Consider the following 23,982-nt stretch of genomic DNA (forward strand, 5'->3'; position numbering starts at 1 on the left):
TCTGACTCGTACTGCAGAGTTTAGACGTTGTTACACATGTCTTAACACCATTTTGTCCAAAATACATCTTTTTCACCCCCCACGTTTTTTGTGCTACTTTCTGTGCAAACTGTCCCTTAGGTGGCAATGCTAATTTTATTATTTTAAATGTATTATATATGCAAGTATTTATGCTCTGGCAGGTTTTTGGGGTTTGCCTTTTGACACAACTCTAAAGGCTACATGTTGCTGTTGTTTACTGTATTTAGCAACTCATTCAATAAATGTTTTGCTTTTTTTATATATATATATAATACCCACACAGGTGTTTTCAGTTGTTCTGGCTGATTAGACCTCTCCTCAGGTTGAAGGTAGGTGGAGTTATGATGATAATCATCGACCAATAAGAACGACAAAGGTGTAATTTGTCCCGCCCTAACAGATTCAACAAAGCTAACAGGAGACTCAATTAGTCCGTACACGCCCACACAGTCCTGAGCGGAGGTCTACTCAACCAGGTTAACTGAAAACACCTGTGTGGCTGTTCAGAGGCTTCAAGACTAACAAACCTGTATATTTGGTGGAAATATGTTATGCATAGTTTATGTATTTGAGTATTTGTAGGTTTCATTAAACTTAGGTTAACACTTTTTACACTTAATGTTTCATGAGGAAAGCCCAGTGAAACCAACACGTTCTCATCCCAATTCGTCGCATACTGTCAGACCCCTCGGCGTCTCTTTTCGTTCGCAGTAAACACGTGCTTAATGTTGTGTATTAAACAAAAACATTTGCTTAGATTTAGGAAAAAACAACATGGTTGGGATTAAAATTACTATGTTTGCATGGTAAAAATGTGACTGGACGTTGTGAACACGGCACACGAACGAACAGCTGATTGTGACGTGACGCACGGGACACGAACAGCGCTCTCCTGGATCAAAGCCTTGTGTTCTTGAACCCATCCACCTCCCCTCCCGCACGCCCTGTGTGTCTCTTTCCCTACGTCACCAGGCATTTTCCCTGAGTATTTACTGTTGCTGCAGATGGGTTTTTACATTGTAGTAAATGGAAAACTCGGTGCCACTGCTAGCGCTGCTAAAAGACGCCTTGTGCCGCGGTATGGAACGCCGACGGCTGTGACAAAGCGTCGGTATTTGACGCCCTGAGAATGAGAACAGGCTGGGGAAACTGGTTCACAAAAGCCCCGATACATTGCAGAATCACCATGACTTATTTCCAACAAGGCTGGAAGACTACATCAACTTTTGCATCGCAGCTGAACTGAGTTGCCCACAACACAAAGTATTGGTCGGATTGACTAAACAAACCTGGGTTTTTTGTTTGGGTTCTGCCATAGTGCCACGGATGCCAAGTAACTCGTTTGTGATGTCTGCAGTTGTGTCTGTGTATTTTCTCAATGTAAAAGGTTCAAACACTCCTGCGATGAAAATAAACATGGCTTAAATTGCTTGCAATTTGCTGTCCTCTTGTGTAGTAAATACGCCTCAGGATCTCCCCTCCTATTGTGTAATGCCTTCGCTCATTCATACGGGAGGATCCCACATTAACTTCCACTCTCGGCATTCACACACGTCTCGCCAGCGTCAAGTCCTCCTTCAGTTCTAAAAACGTCACTGGCAACTTGAAGGAAAAGCAAATATTGAACTCAAACTTAAAAATAATTTTCCACCTCACTAAAAGGACCACACACACATACACACAGACACACACACACACACACACACACTCACACAAACACATACTGTATGCATGCATGTTGAGTGCTGGACTCTCCTCTCTCCCTCGCACTCTCTCTCACACACACACACACACAGTTCTGCTTTCCTTCAAAGCCACATCCTGAATCTCCTTCCTCAGGGGAGAAGATTTACACTGTGGTCGTCCTTCAGGTACACCAGAAGAGTTCTGCATTAAAGCCTCTACACTTACAAACCCCACATTTCTGACTTCTTACAACAAAATGAATACAGCGGAAAGAAAGGAAAGATGGAAGATCTGCATTTATGAAATCATATTAGTAGCTTCATAGAAATTTCAAACTTTCAGACACGAAAAAAACACACTGTAATAAAAAGGAAAGCAACAGAAATGACACATCAGCAGGTTAGTCTATATAAAGTTCTTATATACTGTGTATTCTTTGGCCGGGCTCCACTGGTGTCTTATGTGGAGGTTAACGGGGGCTTGAAGAGGGCAGCTGAGGCCAGGGCACTGGAGGAAGCAGTGGAGGGGGTTAATCTGAGCCCATGCACATGATCCAGGTTAACTATACTCCGTTGGCCTCTATCATTGTGGCTTGAGTCAGCTGTGTAAACCGAATTAATGAAGTGAAATATGAAGGTCCATAGCCTTGGTTGATATCAGTGTTCAGAGAATTTCTGGTAATGTGAGCATGTTACAGTCAATATTCTAAACCCTATCAACCTTCTGCAAAACTCAATTTGATTGTGGCTGTATCATTTTAAACAAGACATTTAAAACGTGTGGACCAGAGGAGATGTTTGCAGCGGAAACACACGGTTCAACTGTCACTAAAACAAACACAACCAGTAGGCCGGGTGTTCGAGACCTGAGTTTGTGTCACTAAATGTTGAGTTATTTTGAAGTTATGTCAGTGAAGTTTGGGAAAATGTTTTCAGTAGTTATGTTATGTTGTTTCCGTACGTATTTTACTTAGTTTACATACTTATTATAAGCCCAACCATGATGACGGGCTTTAAATGATGCGAAAAAAACAATTTCAAATGGTTAAGCCTGTGGTGGGATAATAGTTTGTTTTAAATACGTGATCAAAATGTGATTACGTAATCCTCGACAATGTAACAATGATCTAATTGCAATTATTTTCAAATGTAATCTGGGCTAGAAATGTTGTTTAAAAGCTCGTTTCCACATTACGACGTAAACTCATGAACACACTGATGTCGGAAGAACAACTTCCCACGCGGGAAATTGGACCATACGAGGAGCACGGGAATGCAGCATAACTGTCAGCTAAGAAACATCAAGTCCAAGCTAGCAACATCAGAAGCTATCACCCCTCTTGCTATGAATAAAGACTGGAAAAATAGAGAAGAATTGGTCCTAAAATTAACCAAAAGTTTGCAGGACTAATGCACAGGAATGCTGCTTTGCCACCCGACTATGCACACGTTTCATTTTCAAAAAACACACAGCTAGCGTGCTAGCTTCCACACCCCTGATTCAAATGTAACGTTACAAATATGAAAACCCGCTATCGCTGATCTCCGCTATCTATCTCTGAAAACATGCCATGTAGCCTCAAACTCAATAATTAAGTATGAAAATGGTAAAAGCATAATGTCTTTACAAATACATTTGCATTTTAAATTTGAGCGTCTTTTCGTAACTCACCTGCAACTCGCGTCCCCTCCTTGACGAACTCGGCGTGGAACTGACATCACCTGTTGCGCTTGCGTTTGAGGCCAAATGGATTAATGTTGGTGCGCAAGGAAAAATAGTCCTAAATGAAACTCGAGGGAATAAAGCATACAGTTAAGTTCCTATATTGGCTGTACACATGATAGCATATTGTGTTTAGAATAATAACTCTTCGATAACACAGTTCATGTGTAAACACAAACGTTCACACTCACACGCTGTTACGTTATATCGTTGTTATGTTAAACGGCGTTTATTCAGTTACACAATTGTCAAACAAGTTTTCCTCGAAATCCCATTCCCCCTTAAATTATGTTTTCATGTCGGCAAAGGGTCGAAATGAAGTCATGTTGTGACTCGACATCTTAATGTCGGCCTCGAGGTCGAGGAAATGTTTGCCGGGAAAACAACAGGACACGGTTTGATTTTTGCAAGCAGCAACAGAACTCAAAGCGGCTGGGCCACACAAGGCACGGCAGTGGAGATTAAATGACTGTTGATGTTTTGACCTGCGGTTTGCAGTAAGCAAATGTCTGCATGTAGGGGTCCAGTTTATAGGGCTACACCAAACTGCCAAAGCTTCATATTGTTGAAACTTTGACAGTTTGACTGCAGATAATGTGTGAAATTTTACCACTTATTATGTGCGATGCATCACGGGTTTTAATAGTATTGTAATCTGAAACTGGCCTGTCTCTATAACATCCTTGGTGTAATCATAAATACAAATGATTGGAAAATGCCCTAAAGAAATAATACTGGATTCAGGGGGCAGCTATTTGAAAGCGTCACTGTGAATATTTGCAATTCCAAACTGGTCATTATATTTAATTCATGCCGACACTGATACAGTTTAACCCGTCATTCTGTGACGGCCGATGCACACGATTGGCTGGCAATAGACACCACCCACCTATCACAAGGGCCACCAATCTACAGTAAATGATGCTTTAGCTTCCTGCGGCCAGCATAGTGTCAGCTAACACATCATCAGCATTCCTGAAGTCTTGCCCAGTGCAAAGGTCTATTTACACTGCCATAATAACACAATTGTTCAAATGGGCTGCACGAAATATGAAATGAAACGGGAGAAGAATGGAATCCAGCCTGATATGCTTGGTTTCAGAGAGGAAGGAATTGCCTGTCTCGCCTTGTTTACCGTACTCGGGCAAAATAAATCATAATGCTGACAAATGTACATTTCTTTCCAATCTACGAGCATATAATGTCTTTGTGCGGTTTCTTGTCACAGGGTATTCTGTCAGATGCAATTACGTACAGCAAACGTTCTTCCTAGAAATAAGCAATTCACCATAGAGGTAGTAATACACTCCGGGTTAGATTGTTGCCCTCTGGGCTGCATTTAATGTTGTTTACTTTGCAACGTACATTACAATAATATGTCTGAGATTTGGCAATTTCACCGACCTTGGATATAACACATGGCCTGACCAACCAGATGCCAACATGTCTGTGTTTCATGCTCAATATTGAAGGCCGTGAGCAGATTAGAATAAAAGCACAGAAAATTCCTTTGCAGTGCATTTCAGTTCTGATTTCGAACCTCCCCATGGTGGTGGTATCTTGCAGGTCTGTCACGGATTCTTCGCTGTAGAGTCTTTAATACAGGTCTTAATAAAACATGACAAGATTAGACTCGCCAATGGTCTCAAAACATAAACATTTACTATGAAAGCAGTAGACGTCGAGGCTTCCAGATGTCGTCTTTCTACAGAGCAGGTTTCCAAGGAACTCAATCCAACAGCACAAGGCTGGACAAGGCAGAGAAAAAAAAACAAAGTGTTTTAGTCTGTGGCATTTCTGTCAAGCAGCAGATAAAATCAGTACATTGTCTGATGGAGAGGTATGCATGGCTTTCCCGGAACAGAATAGCCCAACAAAACTGTTGCTAAAATAAAAATCCGCTGCTTATATAAAACTGCCGCTCAAGAACGAAAAGAGCAAGAAGATTTGGTAACTGTGAAAACAGGTATTTGTTACCAGTTTGATTATGAGGAATTACTTACTTTGACATGATGTTCTATTTAAAGGTGCAATGTGTAATGCCCGGACACATGCTGCGGACAAATAGGGGGCAGCACTTCACTGTTCAAGACACCATTCAAGATTGTGTACAGTTAGACCAAGCCCCCAGGAAGAGCGCCGGGTTTTGAAGTAAATTTTCGAAGTGACCAAACGGCGGTACTTCAACTTCCGTGTCCGTCACGTGATGCCATTAGGCCCAAAAACACTTTTTCCCATAGACTTACATTGGGAAAGAGACATCTGTAACTCAGTGGATCATTTTATTTTAGGTGAATCAACTTCCCAGTACGAACACTTGAATAGTCCTTATTTAAATCATTAGGGTCTAAAAGTTGTAAAATTCACTAATAGCCCGATTTGGAGTTATTTCCCTTCCTCCGTTCATGTGAATGAGCCCCAGACCGAGACTGGACCATGGGCTGGGAGGCGGAGTTAGAGGAAACGCTACTGTGCTTGCTCTATGGGCCCAATAGACGACCTTGCAATGTTCTCAAAAATTGTAGAGTGAACTTCCCAAAACTTCCAATCTTGCCTCTAGTCATAACAGTTATGGTCTCATCGGCCTATAGTTTGCGTTAAAGCTTGTTTAGCTCAGTTTTAGCGAGCCCATAGTAGCAAGAAAAAACAGCCACATATTGGCATCATTTTTAATGTTTTTCGGTACGTTTTGTGTTGTCATTAGTTGCACCAAAGACACGATTCACTAAATAGCCAACGTTAGATGTAACTAACCAGTCTAAATGACTGTTTACCCTTGTTTTGCTTATTTTTATATCGCTTCTTTTCTTTGTCGCCAAATGTGGTTTCTTGCCAGGGGTGGTTGGGATGGTAATAAAGGCCGCTTACTAAGAGCTTCAGCAATCTTTTCCCGTATTGTGCCACTACCCGGGGGCTGTACTTGTCAATGTGATGGGCAAGTTCTCGGGGCAGCTCTACTTCTTCGTCCTCTCATGTTGGACTGAGGGCAGACTGGTCGCTACAATGGCTCACTATCGCCTCTCGAGGTACAAGTGGTATTACAAGACAGGACGGGCCGGGGCTAGCAACATAGCATGCTCATTTCAGTAGATATCTCTGCAACACAATACATAGACGTCTTTGACATAACGTCAACACTGTTACTTCTTCACATTCTGTTGATAAAGTTAATTTTTTAATGTTTTAAACAAAAATATATCTGATTCATTGCACCGTTACACAGACTGATGGGAGAAAAAAACCTTAAAACATGCTGGGGTTTGAGGTCTGATTCCTGTCATGACATACAAGATTTTACACTCACATTATTATAAAATGACCGACTTGTTCCACCACTAGCAGGTGATGGCAGTATTACAACGCTGCTGCTATATGCCATGTGGTAAAGTCTGGGACATTCAGAACTAGCAGTGGTTTATATTTAAGTTCCATGTATTTTCTTGCGATATTCTTGCATTGTATTACCCTGACATGCTTGTGTAAATGTCACTTCTAATGTAAGTCCTCATACTGCGTGCCATTACTCAACATCTCCCCATGAAGTTGAATGATTATGGATAGTTTTACAATAGGTAATGCTAAGCCAAGCAATAACCATGTTATTGTCCGTCTGTGGTCAGAGCGTCGGCTTCCCACGGAAGGCTCCAGGGGCCAAATGTTGCTGGATTTGTGGCCAGGGCCACACTGCAGTTTGGCCATCACATGTGTCATAGATCTGCTCGGTCCCCTGACGGTGGAACTTTGTGTCCAGAGCTGGACTGAGAGGGAAAGCTTCCTGAGGTCAGGGGAATATAATGCACTAGCTGGCTCTCAAATAAAACTGGTTTGTTTTTCTTAAGAGGAGGTTGAGGTTTTGGGTTTTCAGTCCATCACCCCCACACCACACCACCTCCACTCCTCTCCGTTTGTTACAATGGAAGCCTTATGGTGTGTGCATTTTGACCTTTTTGATTTTGACACAAGGTGGTGATTGGCAGAAAACGTGTTTCATCGTGACTGGAGCTCTGGTTTGGCCCGCATAAATGTCAGCTGTGTATAAATTTGTTGAAGAGTGGACTGTGTAAATAGAGCCATTGTTGGAAAGGCTTTTGACATTAAGAATATTACACAGAATAAACCACATATTGTGCGCTAGACTGTTAAAAATACCATTTGCAAACACAGCCAATGTATGAACGGCCATTTCACAAGTTTATGCCCATTTCATATTTGACAAAAATGGTTAACTTTAAAGACAAAAACAAATCTCTCAACATCCACTGAGACAAAATGAGACAAAAAATGGTCATTTTCATAAACAGTGCAGTCCAAAAAAAGAAAGAAAATTGAGTCATCTCATTTTATAAGGTCATCCATGAGAAGACGTTTGTTTTATTTTTCTTAGCTATATTAAAGTCAATGGCTGGCAAAGGAAGAAGTTATGGAGAAGAAGTTGCTCTCATTTCACATTAAGTGTGAATGTACTCCGTTAACCTGGAGATAGCACGCATCCAAAATAGTTAAAGCTCATTGGGTGTAATGGTCAGTAATGGCCGGTGGTTTGGCGAGAACTGCGCCTTGTTACGCAGCTCTTCCTGTCCACACACATACTGTATAATAAAGACTTCCTCAACAGATTGGAAACCACTCCGCTCTCACAAGCACTCTTGAGTTCCTCTTTCTCTCTCTACACCCTCTCTCACTCTCTTTTCAGTCTTTCCCATTCTCTTTCTCTATCTTTTCCTTCTACATACTGACCTTCCCAGGCTGGCCTGGGTCTTTATATTTCAGGCTTTGAGGCTACATATGAAACAAAAGCAAAATTATGGGTCTGGTTTGGCTTGAGGAGAGCGCAGTGACCCCGGCATGTGGTTTTCTTAGGCCAGACCAGAGAGAGGTGAGGTGGGGAGAAGAATTTGTGTGAATCTCGCTGTGTATTTGAAGAAAACCCTAACCACAGCTAATTTGAATGTGTCATTAGCAGGAGGGGGGTGATCTAAACTTGGGCTGGCCAGTGATGGAGTGAAATCCACATACTACCGAAGACACCACTTGTTTTTTCCTTTTTTTGTTGGGAGATTTTCTGGGGGGGAAAATAGCCTCAAGAGTAAGCGCACTACTCATCACCTCATAAATCTTCTCACCTCCTCATCACTTGTCCAAGTCATGAAGCTGTAGTTTCTTGAAGCTTCTGTGACTTCTATGCAAAACATTGGATTGGTATTATCCAAATATTGATGGGTATTATTGTCACACGGTCACATGTACAATATTGTGTCCTTATTCATTAATATAATATATGTTTTGAAAAGAGGATTATTGCAGGTGTTGCAAGAAAAGGAATTGCTTGATGCAAGCAAACACCTTGGTCACACGGGTTCATACTCCAAAGTATGTCCCATTGTTGGTATACATGAAACAGAGATGTAGCAATGAAACAGATATAAATGGAGAATAGGGTATTTTGAGAGCTTACGCAGATGGATCACCCTAAAGTAAAACAATCAGTGAAGAAAGCTCACAGTTTCTTCCTGTGTCTCTTAGACTTTCCTACAGTGGGCCTGCATCGTACTGTGTGGTCTTGAACCCTATTTAGACCTAGTGGGTGACCACTGTACAATTAGGTATGCCATGTTTCACAGCAGCAGCAGAAAGTGGAATTCCTGTCAATGGAGCAGACCTTCTCATGTTTACTGCTCACATATTCTTCCCACCATTCATGGCACTGCACCCAACCTGGCTTATGGTTGATTGTATCATGCAGTTTGAATAACACAATTATAAAACCCCATAAGACACTCCGTGTTTATGTAACTGCGGATCCTCCAAGGGAAGGACTTACAACATGCAAGGATGAAAGTTGATGCCCCATATGGCAATTTCAGAGCTAACAGTGATATATGTTTCTTGGCTTAAAGGTGTTTGACACAGCTAATTTAAGGATGACACGGTTTCCTGTCAGAGGGAGAAATAGGTCAGCATCTTGCAGATTTTCCTGATATAATAATGTCCTGATATAATTGTATACATATAATCAGTGTTGGGGGTAACGCGTTAAGAGTACTCAGATTATGTTTTTGCTGTAACGAGTAAAGTAATGCGTTAGTTTGCAATTCAAGTAATCAGTTATTTAGATACGTTCTCAAATAAGCAATCTGTTATAAGAAGATCACAGTGGATTGTAAATTGTGCCTGGGAGTTCTGATTGTCTGTTTGAACTCTACCTCAAATGGGAAGAAGCACCTGCATACGCACAGCTCCACAACACTGGTGGTTGTTGAGGTGCATCGAGGAGGAGAGCGATGCCGGTGCTACAGCTCCGAAACAGCAACAGCTTTTGGCTGTCAATCCGAGGGAAATTAACGAGTTTGTAGCTGGTTACATGGTGGAGGATATTGCTACCAATATCAACTGTAGAGTCTCCATCTTTCCGTAAGATCATTAATAAAATCCTTTATGACACATGGAGGGAACAGTGCACTGACAGAAAAAAACATTTGCTAGCTACCTCGATGTAATAAAGAGCTGTAAAGGGGATATTGCCTCTGTAATTCCTGCCTGAAGAGTTACAGATGCCGTAGACAGGGTTATGCAATGACTGTAGAGTTAATACTTGTAATTTATGGTAGAACTGTAGTCTATACTGTACTGAGAGATACTCTATGGACAATATAGGCTAACCACATGCGCAAGGAATTGCAAAGGGGTTTTCATTTTTGGTAACGCAAAAGACTTTTCTCAGTAGGTAACGCATTCCATGTGTCATGATAACGCATTTTAGGCTTTTCACTTGGCAATTTATGCCACGTTGTTACCGTGAAATGGTCGCAGTTATGTTTAGGCAACAAAACTACAGTAACAGCAGCGATTAGGTTTAGGTAACAAAAACATTTGTAAGGTTTAGGATAAACATCATGGTTGGGCTTAAAATCCGTATGTAAATTAAGTAAAATCTGTATATAAACAACAAGTATGGAAAATAAATATGTATGAAAATAACGTAACTTAATAATAACTCAACATTACTTTGGGACAAGAACACCAGTCTTCTGGTCGAAAGTCCTGTATTTGTTTGACCAATCCACCTCCACTACTGCCCACTGTGAGCAGTCTTTCTAACTTTTTATTCTACGTCACTAGCTCTGAGCGTTGCATATTCACATGGAGGCATTTAAATTGCAGCCAGTACAGACTACACGGCGTTAAACATGCCAAAAGCAAGAACAAGTTTTTTATTGCACGTTAAATTACTTACAAATTGCCTTGTCATTCATAAGCCATTCGGTGAGAATGGGCTGATAAACACATAACACAATTTTTAACACATTATTTACATCAAAATCCATGAAAATGTCAACCTTCAGTGTTATTATCCTTCCTCATCAGTCTAGATGCCAAGAAACAACTACATTAATGCCAAAATGCCTGTTATATATCGGACCATCCAGGGAGGATCTCGTCAGGCCTTTGAGAAGACAGTGTTAGCACCATAAAACAGTCTTCAAGTATTCTGGTTTGCACTTTTGTGGAGGAGTCCATTGCCAAGTATTCAGCGTGTTTATAGATTTCAGTCAGTGACTGCTGAAAGATGACAGCTAAGAATATCCACAAAGACAGACTAGACAATCATGTTTTTAAAGGAAGGGGGGTCTGCGTCGGTGGGGAAAAAAGAACAACAATGGAGAAAAATCACATTATGGTTTTAATTCCCTGAGCCAAATGGTGCCATGCTTCACTCATAATGGTGGAAAGGAGAGTTGAAGCATCGAAGTGTAGAGGGAGGTCCCATACCCATGACTGTCTTGAGAAAACCCAGCAAAAAAGCCACAGCTCTGGAATCACATGTTAAAATCATTACAGTGTAAGACCCCTTACCACGGCAACCATGCCCTAACGAGAAATCTATTCATGCTGCTGCTCGCTGAGTGGTGATGGTGGGAGGTTTGGTGACAGACCCTTGCGTGAACTACCATTGCTTCATCACCCTGTAGCCCAATTGCACATCCTTGAGATTAAGCTACAAAGGCCTCCATGGCCGCTTAACAAACGCCAACCGAACGCGATGGCTTCTCAGAATCCACAATGCGTACAAACTGGGCCTTTCTCACTCTCCTCTTCAATTACCAAATACCACACACACAGTCCATTTCAAAACACAGCCGGCATCCATAAATTGTAAGAAACCATTGACTGATTGGCAACGAGCTCTTTTTAAAATAAAGAGCTCTCTTAAATCTACCTACTTCTGCTCAAGTGGTCATTCGAAAGTGGGAACCTTGACAGTCTGATGAGATCACAATATATTTTAAGGCTGATTCCTCTCTTGAAACACACACTCTTTAGTCGTTGACCCAATATCAGCAGGAAATCTAAATGTATTCTCATGCATTTAAGACTTATTCTCAGCCATTCCTCATAACAAGCGGATGGCTTCCTGGCAGGTCCATCTGTTGGACAGTACTGATCCAAAGGGTGACCAGTGGTCACAGTGGGTACCACCCTCTTCCCACACTTGGTGTCTAGGCAAGTGGGCACTGAAGCCAGAACGTGCTCTGGGTAAAGGGCTGTGTGTGGTCCATGGAGCTCCCACGACAGTCTAGTGTTGTCCAAAAGAAAGCCAATGCCAAATCCACAATGTACGTAAAAACGTAATAACATTTCCTCGAATTCGGGAAATTATATTTTGAAGAATATACAAAAGGACATCTACTCTTCTAGAATATACTGTAAATATTTCCATTGGACTGTACATGCGTCATTGTCCCTGTCAAAGTATTGTTATTCTTGCTCTATAAAGGACACTTTTTGTGCCACCAAAACGCAATAACAAACAATTTTAACAATTTGGAAACCATTTGTGTCTTTAGTCCTAACTCATTCTAATGTAACTCACAAAGAAAATTACTTTTGCATTATAATGATTATTAATTTAGTGACTGTGATGATAAGACAGAACAATGAAGCTGACTATTATGATGACATTTTCTGGGATGAGATACTCCCCCTAGTCATGTCTCAAAGGAGATGGCAAAAAGGCTGCTTCTTCATCTTGTGCGTTCCCCAGCACACAGCGGGTCTGCTCTTAATTGTGGCAGGGAGAACATCGGCAAGACTCATTCTATTCTTCATTTCATCCCACAGACACACCAGAAAACAGCTAGTAGTTTCTGCAAGCTCCATTTTCCACGGGAGACAGCCACAAGCCCAAAAAAGCAAAGCGCAATGTCATCACCCAGGAATCCAAGAAATACCAGAACGTCTGAGTTTTATTACAAAAATCATCTGTGAGCACAAACAAATGTGGAGCACAAACATGCCTTTTAATTGAGAAGGCAGATGGTCCCATCGCGGGCGGGACGGCAGCGAGAAGCGACTTTGGAAAACAAAGCATTCGCGGCGACCACGACCCTCCATTTCTGCTGCTCCGACAGGGAGACAGGGTCTGGGGTTGGAACCCACAAGACGCAAACAGAAATCACCATAGTTGCCTCGGCGAGACACACAGACAGACAGACCAATTCACAGCAACAAGTTGTATTGGGTTTCCGGGGGGAATGTTGTTTATCCACTTTATCATCATTGTTGTGTTTGTCTTCTGCTGTTTCTTTGATAGCTTTGGGAATGAAGCCACGTCCATCCCGACCTGAAATCCTAAATGCAAAGAGACGGGGGGAACGGTTGAAAACACAACATTTACACTGAAATAAACACTCTGGATGGGATCTACAGAGTGATCGTCATGTAAAAGCTCATATCTTGGTAGTCGCCGTAATTGGAGGAATTCCACTGGCTGAAATGTAAATGATTTGAATAACATGTATGAAAATGTTTTCTGTTGGCTGGGATTATAGTAGAAGTATTCTGAGGAACCAAATCTCCCCTAAAGATGCCTTCCCTCCCAGACTGATCATAGTAACTGGATCCTCTGTTTAATAGTTTGCTGTAGCAGGGGACTGACTGAGTGGTTTCCATTCCGCTGGGCTGTAACCGATTGTCCCAGTGACCACAACAAAGGGTGAAAAAGGAAGGAGGGTGAGGGGATAGAGAATAACTCGGGGCTCAGTATGGATTGGAGAAACCCTGAGATCAATGACTCAATGGCTTCCAGAGTCTCCTCTGGCTTAACTGCATTTTAACCCTAACCTTATCTGTAGCATCTGCTTTATCCTTACCACACAACAAGTCAAGGCTGTGTGATACATAGTTTGTATAACATCATCATACACACAGGATATGGTGTCTAACAACCAGTCTGGTTTCTCTGAACTTTACTCTAATAGGTCGGAATCAGGAAGGCTTGATCTATTTAATTCACCCAGACATGAGAGGAAACAGAAAAAGACATCATCACAGCGGTCTACCAACAATGTAGGCCATATGTCCATTAAGTAGGCATTTTGTGTAGTAGATGTGTGTGTTCGCAAGGGTGACTGCTATGTCAACAGACGTATGGCGTACAGACTGTGATGAAGTGGCGTTCACAGACGTGCTCTACAGGCGTCCATACTGTAGCGGGGTAACCATTAACCCAACCTACTTTTGTGCGTATGACCTAGCACCAATGCAAGAACCATTTTTGATGGATTTCCCCAACGCTCTGAAGTTACAAAGGCAGAAAACACCCATGTTGAGAAACAAAATGTGACATATTAATTATCATTGGCAATTGTAAGCTACGTTTAGTCACACAGAAGAACTCCGTGCCAGCGTGCCAGATTCAAAGGCCTTCCACTCATTAATATCACAGATGACCTTTGTCTCATTGCGGTTCCTGGAAACCGAAACCGCTCCATAGTCATGCACGGAGTCAAATGGAGCATTGAGAAGGCAGAGATACAATGATGGTAATGGGAAAGCAGGCATTGTGACTTGTCACCAAATTAAAAAATGTGCCTTTTGACGCCTTAAGTCCTTTTCCCCCATGATGATGCCTCTGAACGCTCGGGTAATTAATTCTCTGAATCTCTGTTCTTCAAATTTGAGTGTACGCAGAGACAGTGGTTTAGGAACAATGACATACAGATGTGCTTTGGAAGATTGAGCTTTGCCATTACAAAGAAAAAAATAGTATTTCTATCAAAAAAACATTTTTGTTCTCATTGAGCTCAGGCAAAAACAATTATAGCTTTTACATTGTCTCATAGCGGCTGATTTATTCTCCACTTCCCAGGATTGGTTCAGACTGAGTGTCTTAGCAGGCTCCGTTTTGTCTTTTCAAATCTGCGTCACACATTTGTGTTTTAATTGTGGTGATTCCAAAGCCAGACGTTTCCTTTAGATTTTGTATGTAATGTTAAAGCTTGGTTCATTACACATTCTGTTGAGTGATCCGGTGATGAATTACTGGGTGTGATTCTGACCACTGTAAGTGATGACTGTAAGTGTCAAACTCAAAAGGTCAAGTGCAAAGTAAGTTCCCCACAATTACATACTTGACACCTCAGATCAAAACATACAGCACGTAATGGTTTCCCTTGTATTGAAAATGCCAAAATCCACTGACAACTCCCCGTGTTTACAGAGCAAATCTCCCTTCTCCCGATGTGTTCCCTGTCTGGTCAGCGCTCCGAGACCTTAAGACATATGAGACGGTGCAAGGTGTCCACCGAGGGGTGACAGTTGGGTGTGTGTGCTCGGCCACAGACAAAACAGCACTCTGGCAGACACAGCAAACTCCCAGCTCATGTTCACGTATACAATGAAAGGTCAAACATTTGAGGTCAGAAGGCCATTTATGTCAGTGAAGCCTTTCGCAGACAGTCCGCTGTGAAATCAAGGTCGTTGTCAGAGTATATGGCTGAAGTCCTTAAGGGCCAAGCCTCAACGCTGGACCAGGTTTTCAAAGTGCAGACAGCTATGACGTAGGTTCAGTGTGGGACTAGAATCCGCTTAAAATCCTTCGATTTGTACTGAAACTGACATGGCAAACTAGAAAATAGCATACGAGCTGTATCAAAGCAATATAATGCATTTACTTCTCTAAATATTATGGCTTTAACTTTTAAAAAAGCATTTCAGAAAAGCTCTTGTATGACGTTTTGAAGTGTTATCCCCATTATTGGATATTTAAATCTTACAGCCAGTGTTTCATGGGATAGGGATAGTTTCCTCAATAAACAATGTGCTTTTTTATCATTATTAAGAACACATTTGTTTTAAGTGTCGCAACAGGCAATAAACGTTCACCAAATATGAAGCAAATAAATGCCACGTTAAATGACTTTACAGCGTAAGGTCAGAGACTGTTTTGGGTGGCTATCGCACCGCGTTTATATGTGGTTGGATTTGTTTCCCTTCCTTCCCTATGATATGCATCCACTTTAGCACCACGGACGTCACAGTGTGTTCCGAGCAGCTTGTAACAACAGAGAGGCTGCACGCTGAATTTTCATGAGTACGGCCTCGGTCTATATTCCCAAATGTGATTGATCCACTGTGTACTCTGGCAGCAGGTCCAGTTCAGTAGTGGTTGTAAATGGTTACGTTTAAAATCTGTAAGTTATGGAGGGGCACACTTGTGTGCTTTGTGTTTTTCTTTGGGTCAAGGTGGAGCCCCCGTATAATTGGCAGACTGTCTATCAAGCTAAACCTCAAAAGATTTAATTGATTTAAGGGGGAGGCAATAATAGGAGTCCCATATCACAAAGGCTGTATAGAACTTGTCAAGAAATATAGAGCTGTGGAGCCAATCATTTATGATCCTATTTTGGGTGAAGGCCCCAGTAGACTTTTCCGTAACATTCACATCAGATTCCCACATTGTTTTTTGTGCAATCCAACACTTTGTCAGGCTTAAATCTGAATCTTATAGGATTTTAATGTTGTACTATTTAGGTCCCAGTGGAATATATTTAAAAGTGATGGGCATAAATTTCAGCGAGTTCAGATTTTATTGCAGAGTCTGTCCTACTGGATAGAAGGCTAGATTCATGAGGGGATTTTTTTTTTTACTGAAAAGTACAAAAACATTGGTCTTAGTTTGGCTGTTTCTGCCATTGTAATGTAAGGTGGTGACAGTTGTCCAGGGAAATACATTGTTAAAACTCTGTGGCTGTGCAGTGTTGTGTTGTATGTGTCTGCCATCTATTGGACTTCTATGAAACACCACTTTGCAAATTCCTTTGAAAGCACAGTAAGTGAACATTTTGACACAGGTGAAATATGTTTAAAAAGTGGAGATAGTTAATGGTAATTTGTTTATGGTTTATTCAGATTTATAACATGACATATAACACATGCGCTAAGTTTGCAATAAATGTGCTTCAAGACTTAAAACTTATTCTCACATTTCAAAGATGTAAATTAACCCATTATCTAACATGAAATGTACCGCAAAGATGAGAATCTCGGGGAGACAGGGGCAAAACCACAGCAAGTTGGTAGTGCCCATCTACAAGACACATTTTTGTGTTTATGGTAATGAGGAACAGTGGTTTGTAAAATAGAGGAAAAAAATAAATACCCCCAAATTTATTAAAAGAACTCACTTATATCCTATAACATGTGTTGCGGTGGGAGCCGGGGTAGGACGCCAGGAAAAAGAGGGAGTGGGTGAGTGCAGGAGTCGGCCGAGCACGTGCCTCCTGAGGTCCTCTGGTCTCTGTCTGGGATCGGTCCGCCTCGCCAACCCCTGGGCTAGACTCCCATCAGCCCCATACCCCGTCTACTCTGGGCCAGACACCACCATGACCGCTTGTATTGAGAGGCCTGACCGCCATTGTGCCACAGCAGAGTACACAAACAAACAGTGCACACATACACACAGGTCTGCTCCCCTGCCATTACGTAGACTCATCAAGCCCACTCGGCTTAGTCATACCATGGGCTTCCAGTGCAAGCAGCTCCCTCTTGGCTTTGGATGGAGAATCTGGCAGAAGATATTTGCTCATTTGTCCCCACACATGTATGTGGTTTGGTAACGCTGCTAGGGACTGCTGCCCCAGCCTTTCTTACTGTCCAGATTCAAAGCCAGCCAGGCCTTTCCTGGGTAATGTCCTCCCACACAGTCTGGTTATACGGCTTTCTGTTGCTCATATTCAGCTGTTTACGTCCTTACAATGTGTTTCCTGTGGATTTTGGTATGTAGCATGCGTGAGCCAAATACGTAGGCATTGTTTTCTCTTGCAAACTACTCAGAGCCAATTTAAAGTCTCTAGACAGTCTCTCATCTTACACACTGATAAAATAGACAATGTTTTTGTAGTATAGACAATGTACAGATTTTCTTGTTCTTCTAACTTGCACAGAGAAGTGGCCTTAATTCTCATATAGTGTGAACAGCTCTTTCCAGAAATTGTACTCATGCTTTTTCCTCCTTCAAAATGGATAAAAATGGACACTTTTCTTTCTTCTGATTAGCAATTGAAAAAGACCAAAATGCCATCGAAAAAAGAAAATTTCCATCTACTCTCCAAACCAGCCCATTTAGAACTGAATTTAATTATCCAACCGATTTGCATGAAAAGGCGTATGAATGTCATGTTTATTTAGCGTGCAATACGGACACCTTTCTTGATTTTGACGTGTCATTTGTACGCCATGTAGTCTGTTCTGACTGCAATGTAAACACATAAATATGCTACGCTCAGAGTTAGTGACGTCAAATAAAAAGCGAGAAAGGCCGCTTATGGCGGGCGGATGAAGAGGTGGATGGGTCCAACAAACACAGGACTTTTAACCAGGAGACCAATGTTTTGTAAGTTATGTTAGCGACGTTTTGACATGCTTTTCGTAATTTTGTTACGTTGTTTCCGTATGTGTTTTACTTAGTTTACTTACTTATTTAAAGCCCAAACCATGATGTTTTTCCTGAGGCTAACTAAGTGGTTTTGTTGCGTCAACCTAACTGCGGACGTTACCGTAGTTTCGTTGCGAGGCGTACAAATGACACGCAAAAAAGGCTAAAATGCATCCTCATGACACGCAGAATGTCCGTGTGATGTCATGCTATTTATACTCCTTCCTGTGAGACTGGGTTGTATTACCATATAAGTTAGGTTACTCAGTTTTACATTAGCATTAAGTAACAACATTTTATTGGAAGCATTAGAAAACATGAACCATATCAAACATTGCCTGAAAGTGTGAGTTCATATTCACATGCACACACACACAGACACACACACACAGTCGTGTTTCCATCACTTTAGAGGACATTACATTGACTTAAATTCACTTCCAAAACCCTAACCATAACCGCTACTTGCCTAATCCTAACCATTACAACTAACCTTAAACCAAGTCTTCGCCCTAAAATGAAATGATTTACGTTATGGGGACTGGCATTTTGTCCCCTTAGGAAGGCGAGTCCCCACAATGTGACTGTGTAAACAGATTTATGTCCCCACAACATGAGTAATACACGCCCACACACACACACACACACACACACACACACACACACACACAGCATTTCTTCCCTCTTTTCATGTCGACCACAAGGCTGACCTGCTGGCCTCTATTTCCTCTGAAGAGGATATCCCCCTTCAGTAGAGCCTTAAAATCCATCACGGCAGACGACTTGAGATCCTGATGTATGCGCCTCCTCCGCTATTGTCTTTGAAGCGTTGGGGGGGCTTTGGCTGGGCCCGGCCACAGTGATGATTACAGTCTCATAGTTAGGCCGTTACTGACATGTGCTCAGCTCACTTTCTGTCTGATGCCACCCCCCCATGTTTGATGGAGAGAGGAGTTCTGGTTCACTGATAAACGTAATTAGGACTGTAGTTGCTGGTACCCATGCCCATGGTCTTTAACTACTGCTGCCACCTTGTTCCCCTCCCTCTGTTACTCTACCAAAGAGGATTTTCTGAAAATCCTACATCCCCCAGCTCCCATAATGACAAAGAGACCACGAGTGAAACCCACAGTCAGCGTGTTTACACGCATGCACAGAGTATGTTGAGTAGAAGCTTATGTAGCCTACAGTAACTCCACTGAGGGCATCCTGAGGACAAGCTGTCAATATACGTCTTTACTGCCCCCTTCGACAGATATCATTGGGTGCAAAGTAAACAGAATGTTCTAAATGTCACCATGGAAACTGACGTTGCACAGACCGCCACGAATAAAAGTAAACTGTGCAAAGATAATTCTATTTGCACGTCTCTGTTTGTTAGCTAATATTGACATGTCCGAATTATCATAATCAAGTTTCCTGTCGTTGGGTTATGGCTTCATTCAGGATATTGCACAAGTCATGATGTTCTCATGACCAGGGTTCACCAAGTCAAATTGTTCTGAATGTGATGAAAACATATTTCACACATTTAAATGGCTTTTTTATAGGCTAGCATATTGGCAAAATACATTTTAACTTGTTCATTATTCCCTATAAGAGACACGCTGTAGTGAGTAAATTAAGATTGAGACTCTGTGAATCATCATTCAGTAATATAGCTGTATACTGTATGTATATACAGACATTAGGACTTATTTTGTAGAATAGAGTCCCATGCCCACGGAAAAATTGGAACATTGCGTCACATAAGGGAGAGGGACCAAGCAAGTACAACAATTATAATGACAGATCCCATTCAGCCAGATGAGGTTTAAAATACTAAGCAAGTACTTATACACATTTGATGAACTGCAGCCTTCTAATTTTGAGTCTGCCAAAGGACCATCAACAAGCCGGGACAAAGAGAAATAATGGGGTACAACGAGAACTTGAATTGTTGTGTGACAAGAAGTCTGTGGAAAACTGGACCGCTGTCTTGGTGATCGAGTAGCGCTAGCTGGCGTTATACCTGCTCTATAGCGAACTCAGAGCTGGATTGGACCAATTTGGTGCCCTATAGGCGATATTTCAGCTGGTGCCTCTTCGCATCGCAGCCAATTCCACCACCAATGGGCCTTTTCTCACAGCAGATATTTTAAGACTTGTTACTAATAACACTAACAATGGCTCTGCTCTATTCAAGAGTTCCAGTGAGAGTGAGCCAGAATGCTCAATACTAGGACCCTGAAATCAAAGCAGATCAATGGAATTCATCATTAATTTCATTATGCACACCTGTGCTGTTCATACTGTGACATATCAAAATGTCTTCCGTGAAAAAAGGCGTGTTCATACACTCATACAGAAACTGCTTAGTTTTATGTCTGTGAAATTAAGCTATGCAGATCATGAGATGTTGTAGGTTATTCCCCAAACATGCTGTGGGCCAGTGATTTTCAAAGTGCGGTCCCGTGGAATATTTTCTATAAATTATAAAATTGAGCTGTATCATTAAAAGGTGCTATAGACATCTATATACATTTGCGCCAATAAAACAAAACATATTGTGTCCATTATTCCCACCCATGTTAGCTTTGGGCCAATAGAAACTCTGATATGATTGTGACACACAGCAATAAGTTCATTATCTTTAAGGTGAAAGCACTTACTGACAGTCAGCTTTAGACTGCTAAATATCTGGATTTATTAGGACTATGCCAGTCTTGCTATACTCTTCATTTTCTGAAAGCTTTTAAGCTCAATTACTTGAATTGTAGGCTATAAATGCTGTCAAGTTCAGTCCAAATGCAATTTTGATAAACTCACTCTCTGTTTAACGGAATGTAAGTGGTATTAATGTTCAATAACATTGCAAATTTCCCCACTGTGGGACTAATAAAGTATCATCTCATCTTATCTTAACATGATTTAAATTTAAATGTGTTTCTGTTTATCACTATGGAACAAGCCTGAAGTATTTAGGTTGAAGAGTTTTTTATTACAAAGTTCCAATGAAATCTAAGAGCACAAATTGTAGTAGGCATATACTTATAGTAGGGTCCTTGGAAAATGTTCTCCACTGTAAGGGGTCCTTGGCCAAAAACGTTTGAGAACCCCTGCTGTGGGCAACCCAGAAAATAGGGCCTCTTTAGGCTATATAGGCTAATCCGCCCTACTTCATGTTTTTTCCTTGTTTCATTCATCCAGGTTTAGTGTTTCCTGTTTTATGATGTTACCCATCTCTCCTCTTGTTTCAGATCACTTCACTTCCTGTCTTTGTGTGTTTTCCCGCCTTTGTGATTGTCTGCCCCGCCCTGATTAGTTTCACCTGTCCCTCGTTAGTCCTGCACTCACCTCACCTCCTGCTCACCTCTTCTCACTTCCCCTAATTACTCAGTTCAGTTCAGTTCAGTAAGGAATTCAAACACTATACTGGGAGGAAATACAATAAACAAATACTGTAAATAAAATAGTGTTTATTCCATAGAAAAAATACCTCATCCAACGCATACAGCAAGAAAGGAAAAGTGAATGCTACAAAAACAAAGGCTTATAATGTCATGAAAAGAACATTGTTGAATTTAATCATCGTATCCTTTAATGACCTTTCTAAATGCATGCACTTTCAATTTAAAAAAAACTCTCTGGATTTCTTAAGAGATTTTTAATAACATAACGTTCATCCATATTTAGCTCCATTATGCCAGACGCAATGCAGGAGTGCACTTCAGGCTGAGCTTGTCATCAAAACAAAGTGTAGGTTAGTGCTCTCATCAGAAGCAGACTGTCAAAAGTAATCAAACACAACATTAAAACCTCGACACTGACCTATGCATTGATTTAACAAAATCAATGTGTACAGTGTTGACAATGGATGTCTTGATACATGTGGTAAGGTTTGGCCTCCACTTCTCAGAACCAGAACTCCGAGACGAAGATGTGAACGTTGATGATGTTCTGGCCGGCTTCGCCCTGAGTCGTCAGGTTGCGCATGGACAGTTTCAGTATTGTAGTCAGTGGACCAATCAGAGACCTCACCTGGCGAACAACACCTGAAGGGGACAAAGAAGAACAACAGTATCAGTGGCAATAATACGTAACACTATGATAGTTGGCTTTGTTATTTCTTCGGAAACATAATGGTTTATTAAGAGCAGCAGTTAGCAAAGATAAGATTGTCTTTGTGCTTGTTCATTTTGATTTGATTTTGAATGTTTTTATTTCTGTATTGTTCCGTCAAATACCGAGGCACCTTTAGCTCCGGTATAAGACGCACCGAGCCAATCCATGAACTACAATGCAATGCTCCAAGAAAGTGCGCCGCGGGAGTGTGCTGACATAGTTTGAAAAGCAAAAAGACACACTAAGAGGTCAGGAGAAGACGTGGATGGGTCCAACAAACACAAGGCTTTCATCCAGGAGACCGCTGTTTGTGTTCCGTGCGTTAAGTCTTACTTACATGTTACAATCAGCAGTTTGTTTGTGTCCTGTTTTCACAACGTTCAGTTCTATTTTCACTGTACAAACATAGTAGTTTTAAGCCCAACCATGATGTTCTTTCCTAAACCTATTTAAGTGGTTTGTTGCCTAAATCTAAAGTGACGCCAAGGGTAACTGTAATGGTTTTGATGCCAGAAATAAAGTGACGCCAAGGAGCGATATGTGACGAGTTGGGATGAGAATGTGATGGTATAGGTTAGGTTAGGTTATTAGGTTTAAAGGGTCACCCATGTTTTCCCCTCGTACCCCTAGTCGTATCTTGCAAAGCAGATATTTTTGGTTTTAATAAGTGCTGAGGTTTTGATTTTGAAATTCCACTGCCACCCCAATACTACTGAGGATAATGGAATTTTGTTTTGTGGTGCTCAGCGCGTTGAAAAATTACATTTGGTCTTTCAACAGCAAAGTATCGTTTCAAAAACAATGTCCCGGTCACAGGCTGTCTACACCAGACGCGTTTCAGGATCGTTCTTCAGTCTTCCGTCTCACGCATGTCTGACAGCTCTGTCAAATTTATATGTACTTCAACTTTATTCAATACAGCTGTCTATGTTGGTTGCTTATTGACCCGACATGTACTTTTATGTTCCAAGAATACTTTCTTCTGACTATTGTGTGTCGGGCTGTGAGTGCTGCCACATCAAGTTGCTTCGATGTTGATGTGCTTCTTGCGCTAGCTGGTGTAGACAAGATGTTATGTTGCGGATAATCCACAGACATAATTGTTGGCAGTTTTCATAAAGACTATTTCTTTGGTAGAAAAGAGTTCCAATGAATACTGATAGTTTGGGTGTTTTGATGTGGGGTTGTATGAGGTACTTATCCATAGCAGGTATATTACCTACAATAGATGACGGAGAAACAGACCAACACCGGAGCAAAGCAATATAGTGCTGTGGACGGGGACGGCATAAAAACGTATTTTAGACACCTAAAAGAAAGGCTCATCTAAAAAAAATCAATATCCGTTTAAGTGTACGCTACATTTAGAATATTTCACTGCTTTATCTTGCCGTCAGACAGCCCTTTCCGTCTCCTTTCCTTTCCAAAGTCAGCAGGCTAAGATGACAAAAACAGTATAGATAATGTTCACTTTCAGTTCAGTTTGCCATCAGAAAATATTCTAAATAAAGCGTACACTAAAACTAATGTTGAATTTTTTAGGTGGGCCTTTCTTTTAGGTGGCCAGAAATATGTTTTTCTGCCGTCCCCGACAACAGGACTGTATTGCTTTGCTCCGGTGTCGGTACTCCTGTCTGTTTCTCCAAACTGGGAGCATGCCGACCATCATCTACTGTACGTAATACACCTACTATGGATAAGTACCTCATACAACCCCACTTCAAATTACTCAA

At 41.4% G+C, this 23,982-nt stretch overlaps 1 protein-coding gene across 2 annotated transcripts in view; it reads right to left on the bottom strand.

Annotated features, from left to right (window-relative positions):
• Window positions 1–21,583: 21,583 nt before the first annotated feature.
• The window catches only part of fbln1 (fibulin 1), a 34,648-nt gene continuing 32,249 nt past the window's right edge, over window positions 21,584–23,982 (bottom strand). For both annotated transcript variants that reach the window (XM_037767966.1, XM_037767965.1), the window contains one exon: window positions 21,584–22,179. In XM_037767966.1, coding sequence (XP_037623894.1) covers window positions 22,040–22,179 — 140 coding nt within the window. In that variant the 3' untranslated portion in view covers window positions 21,584–22,039. The remainder of the gene's footprint in view (window positions 22,180–23,982) is intronic.

The sequence above is a fragment of the Sebastes umbrosus genome, chromosome 4, assembly GCF_015220745.1.
Source record: "Sebastes umbrosus isolate fSebUmb1 chromosome 4, fSebUmb1.pri, whole genome shotgun sequence".
In the NCBI taxonomy this organism is placed as follows: domain Eukaryota; kingdom Metazoa; phylum Chordata; class Actinopteri; order Perciformes; family Sebastidae; genus Sebastes; species Sebastes umbrosus.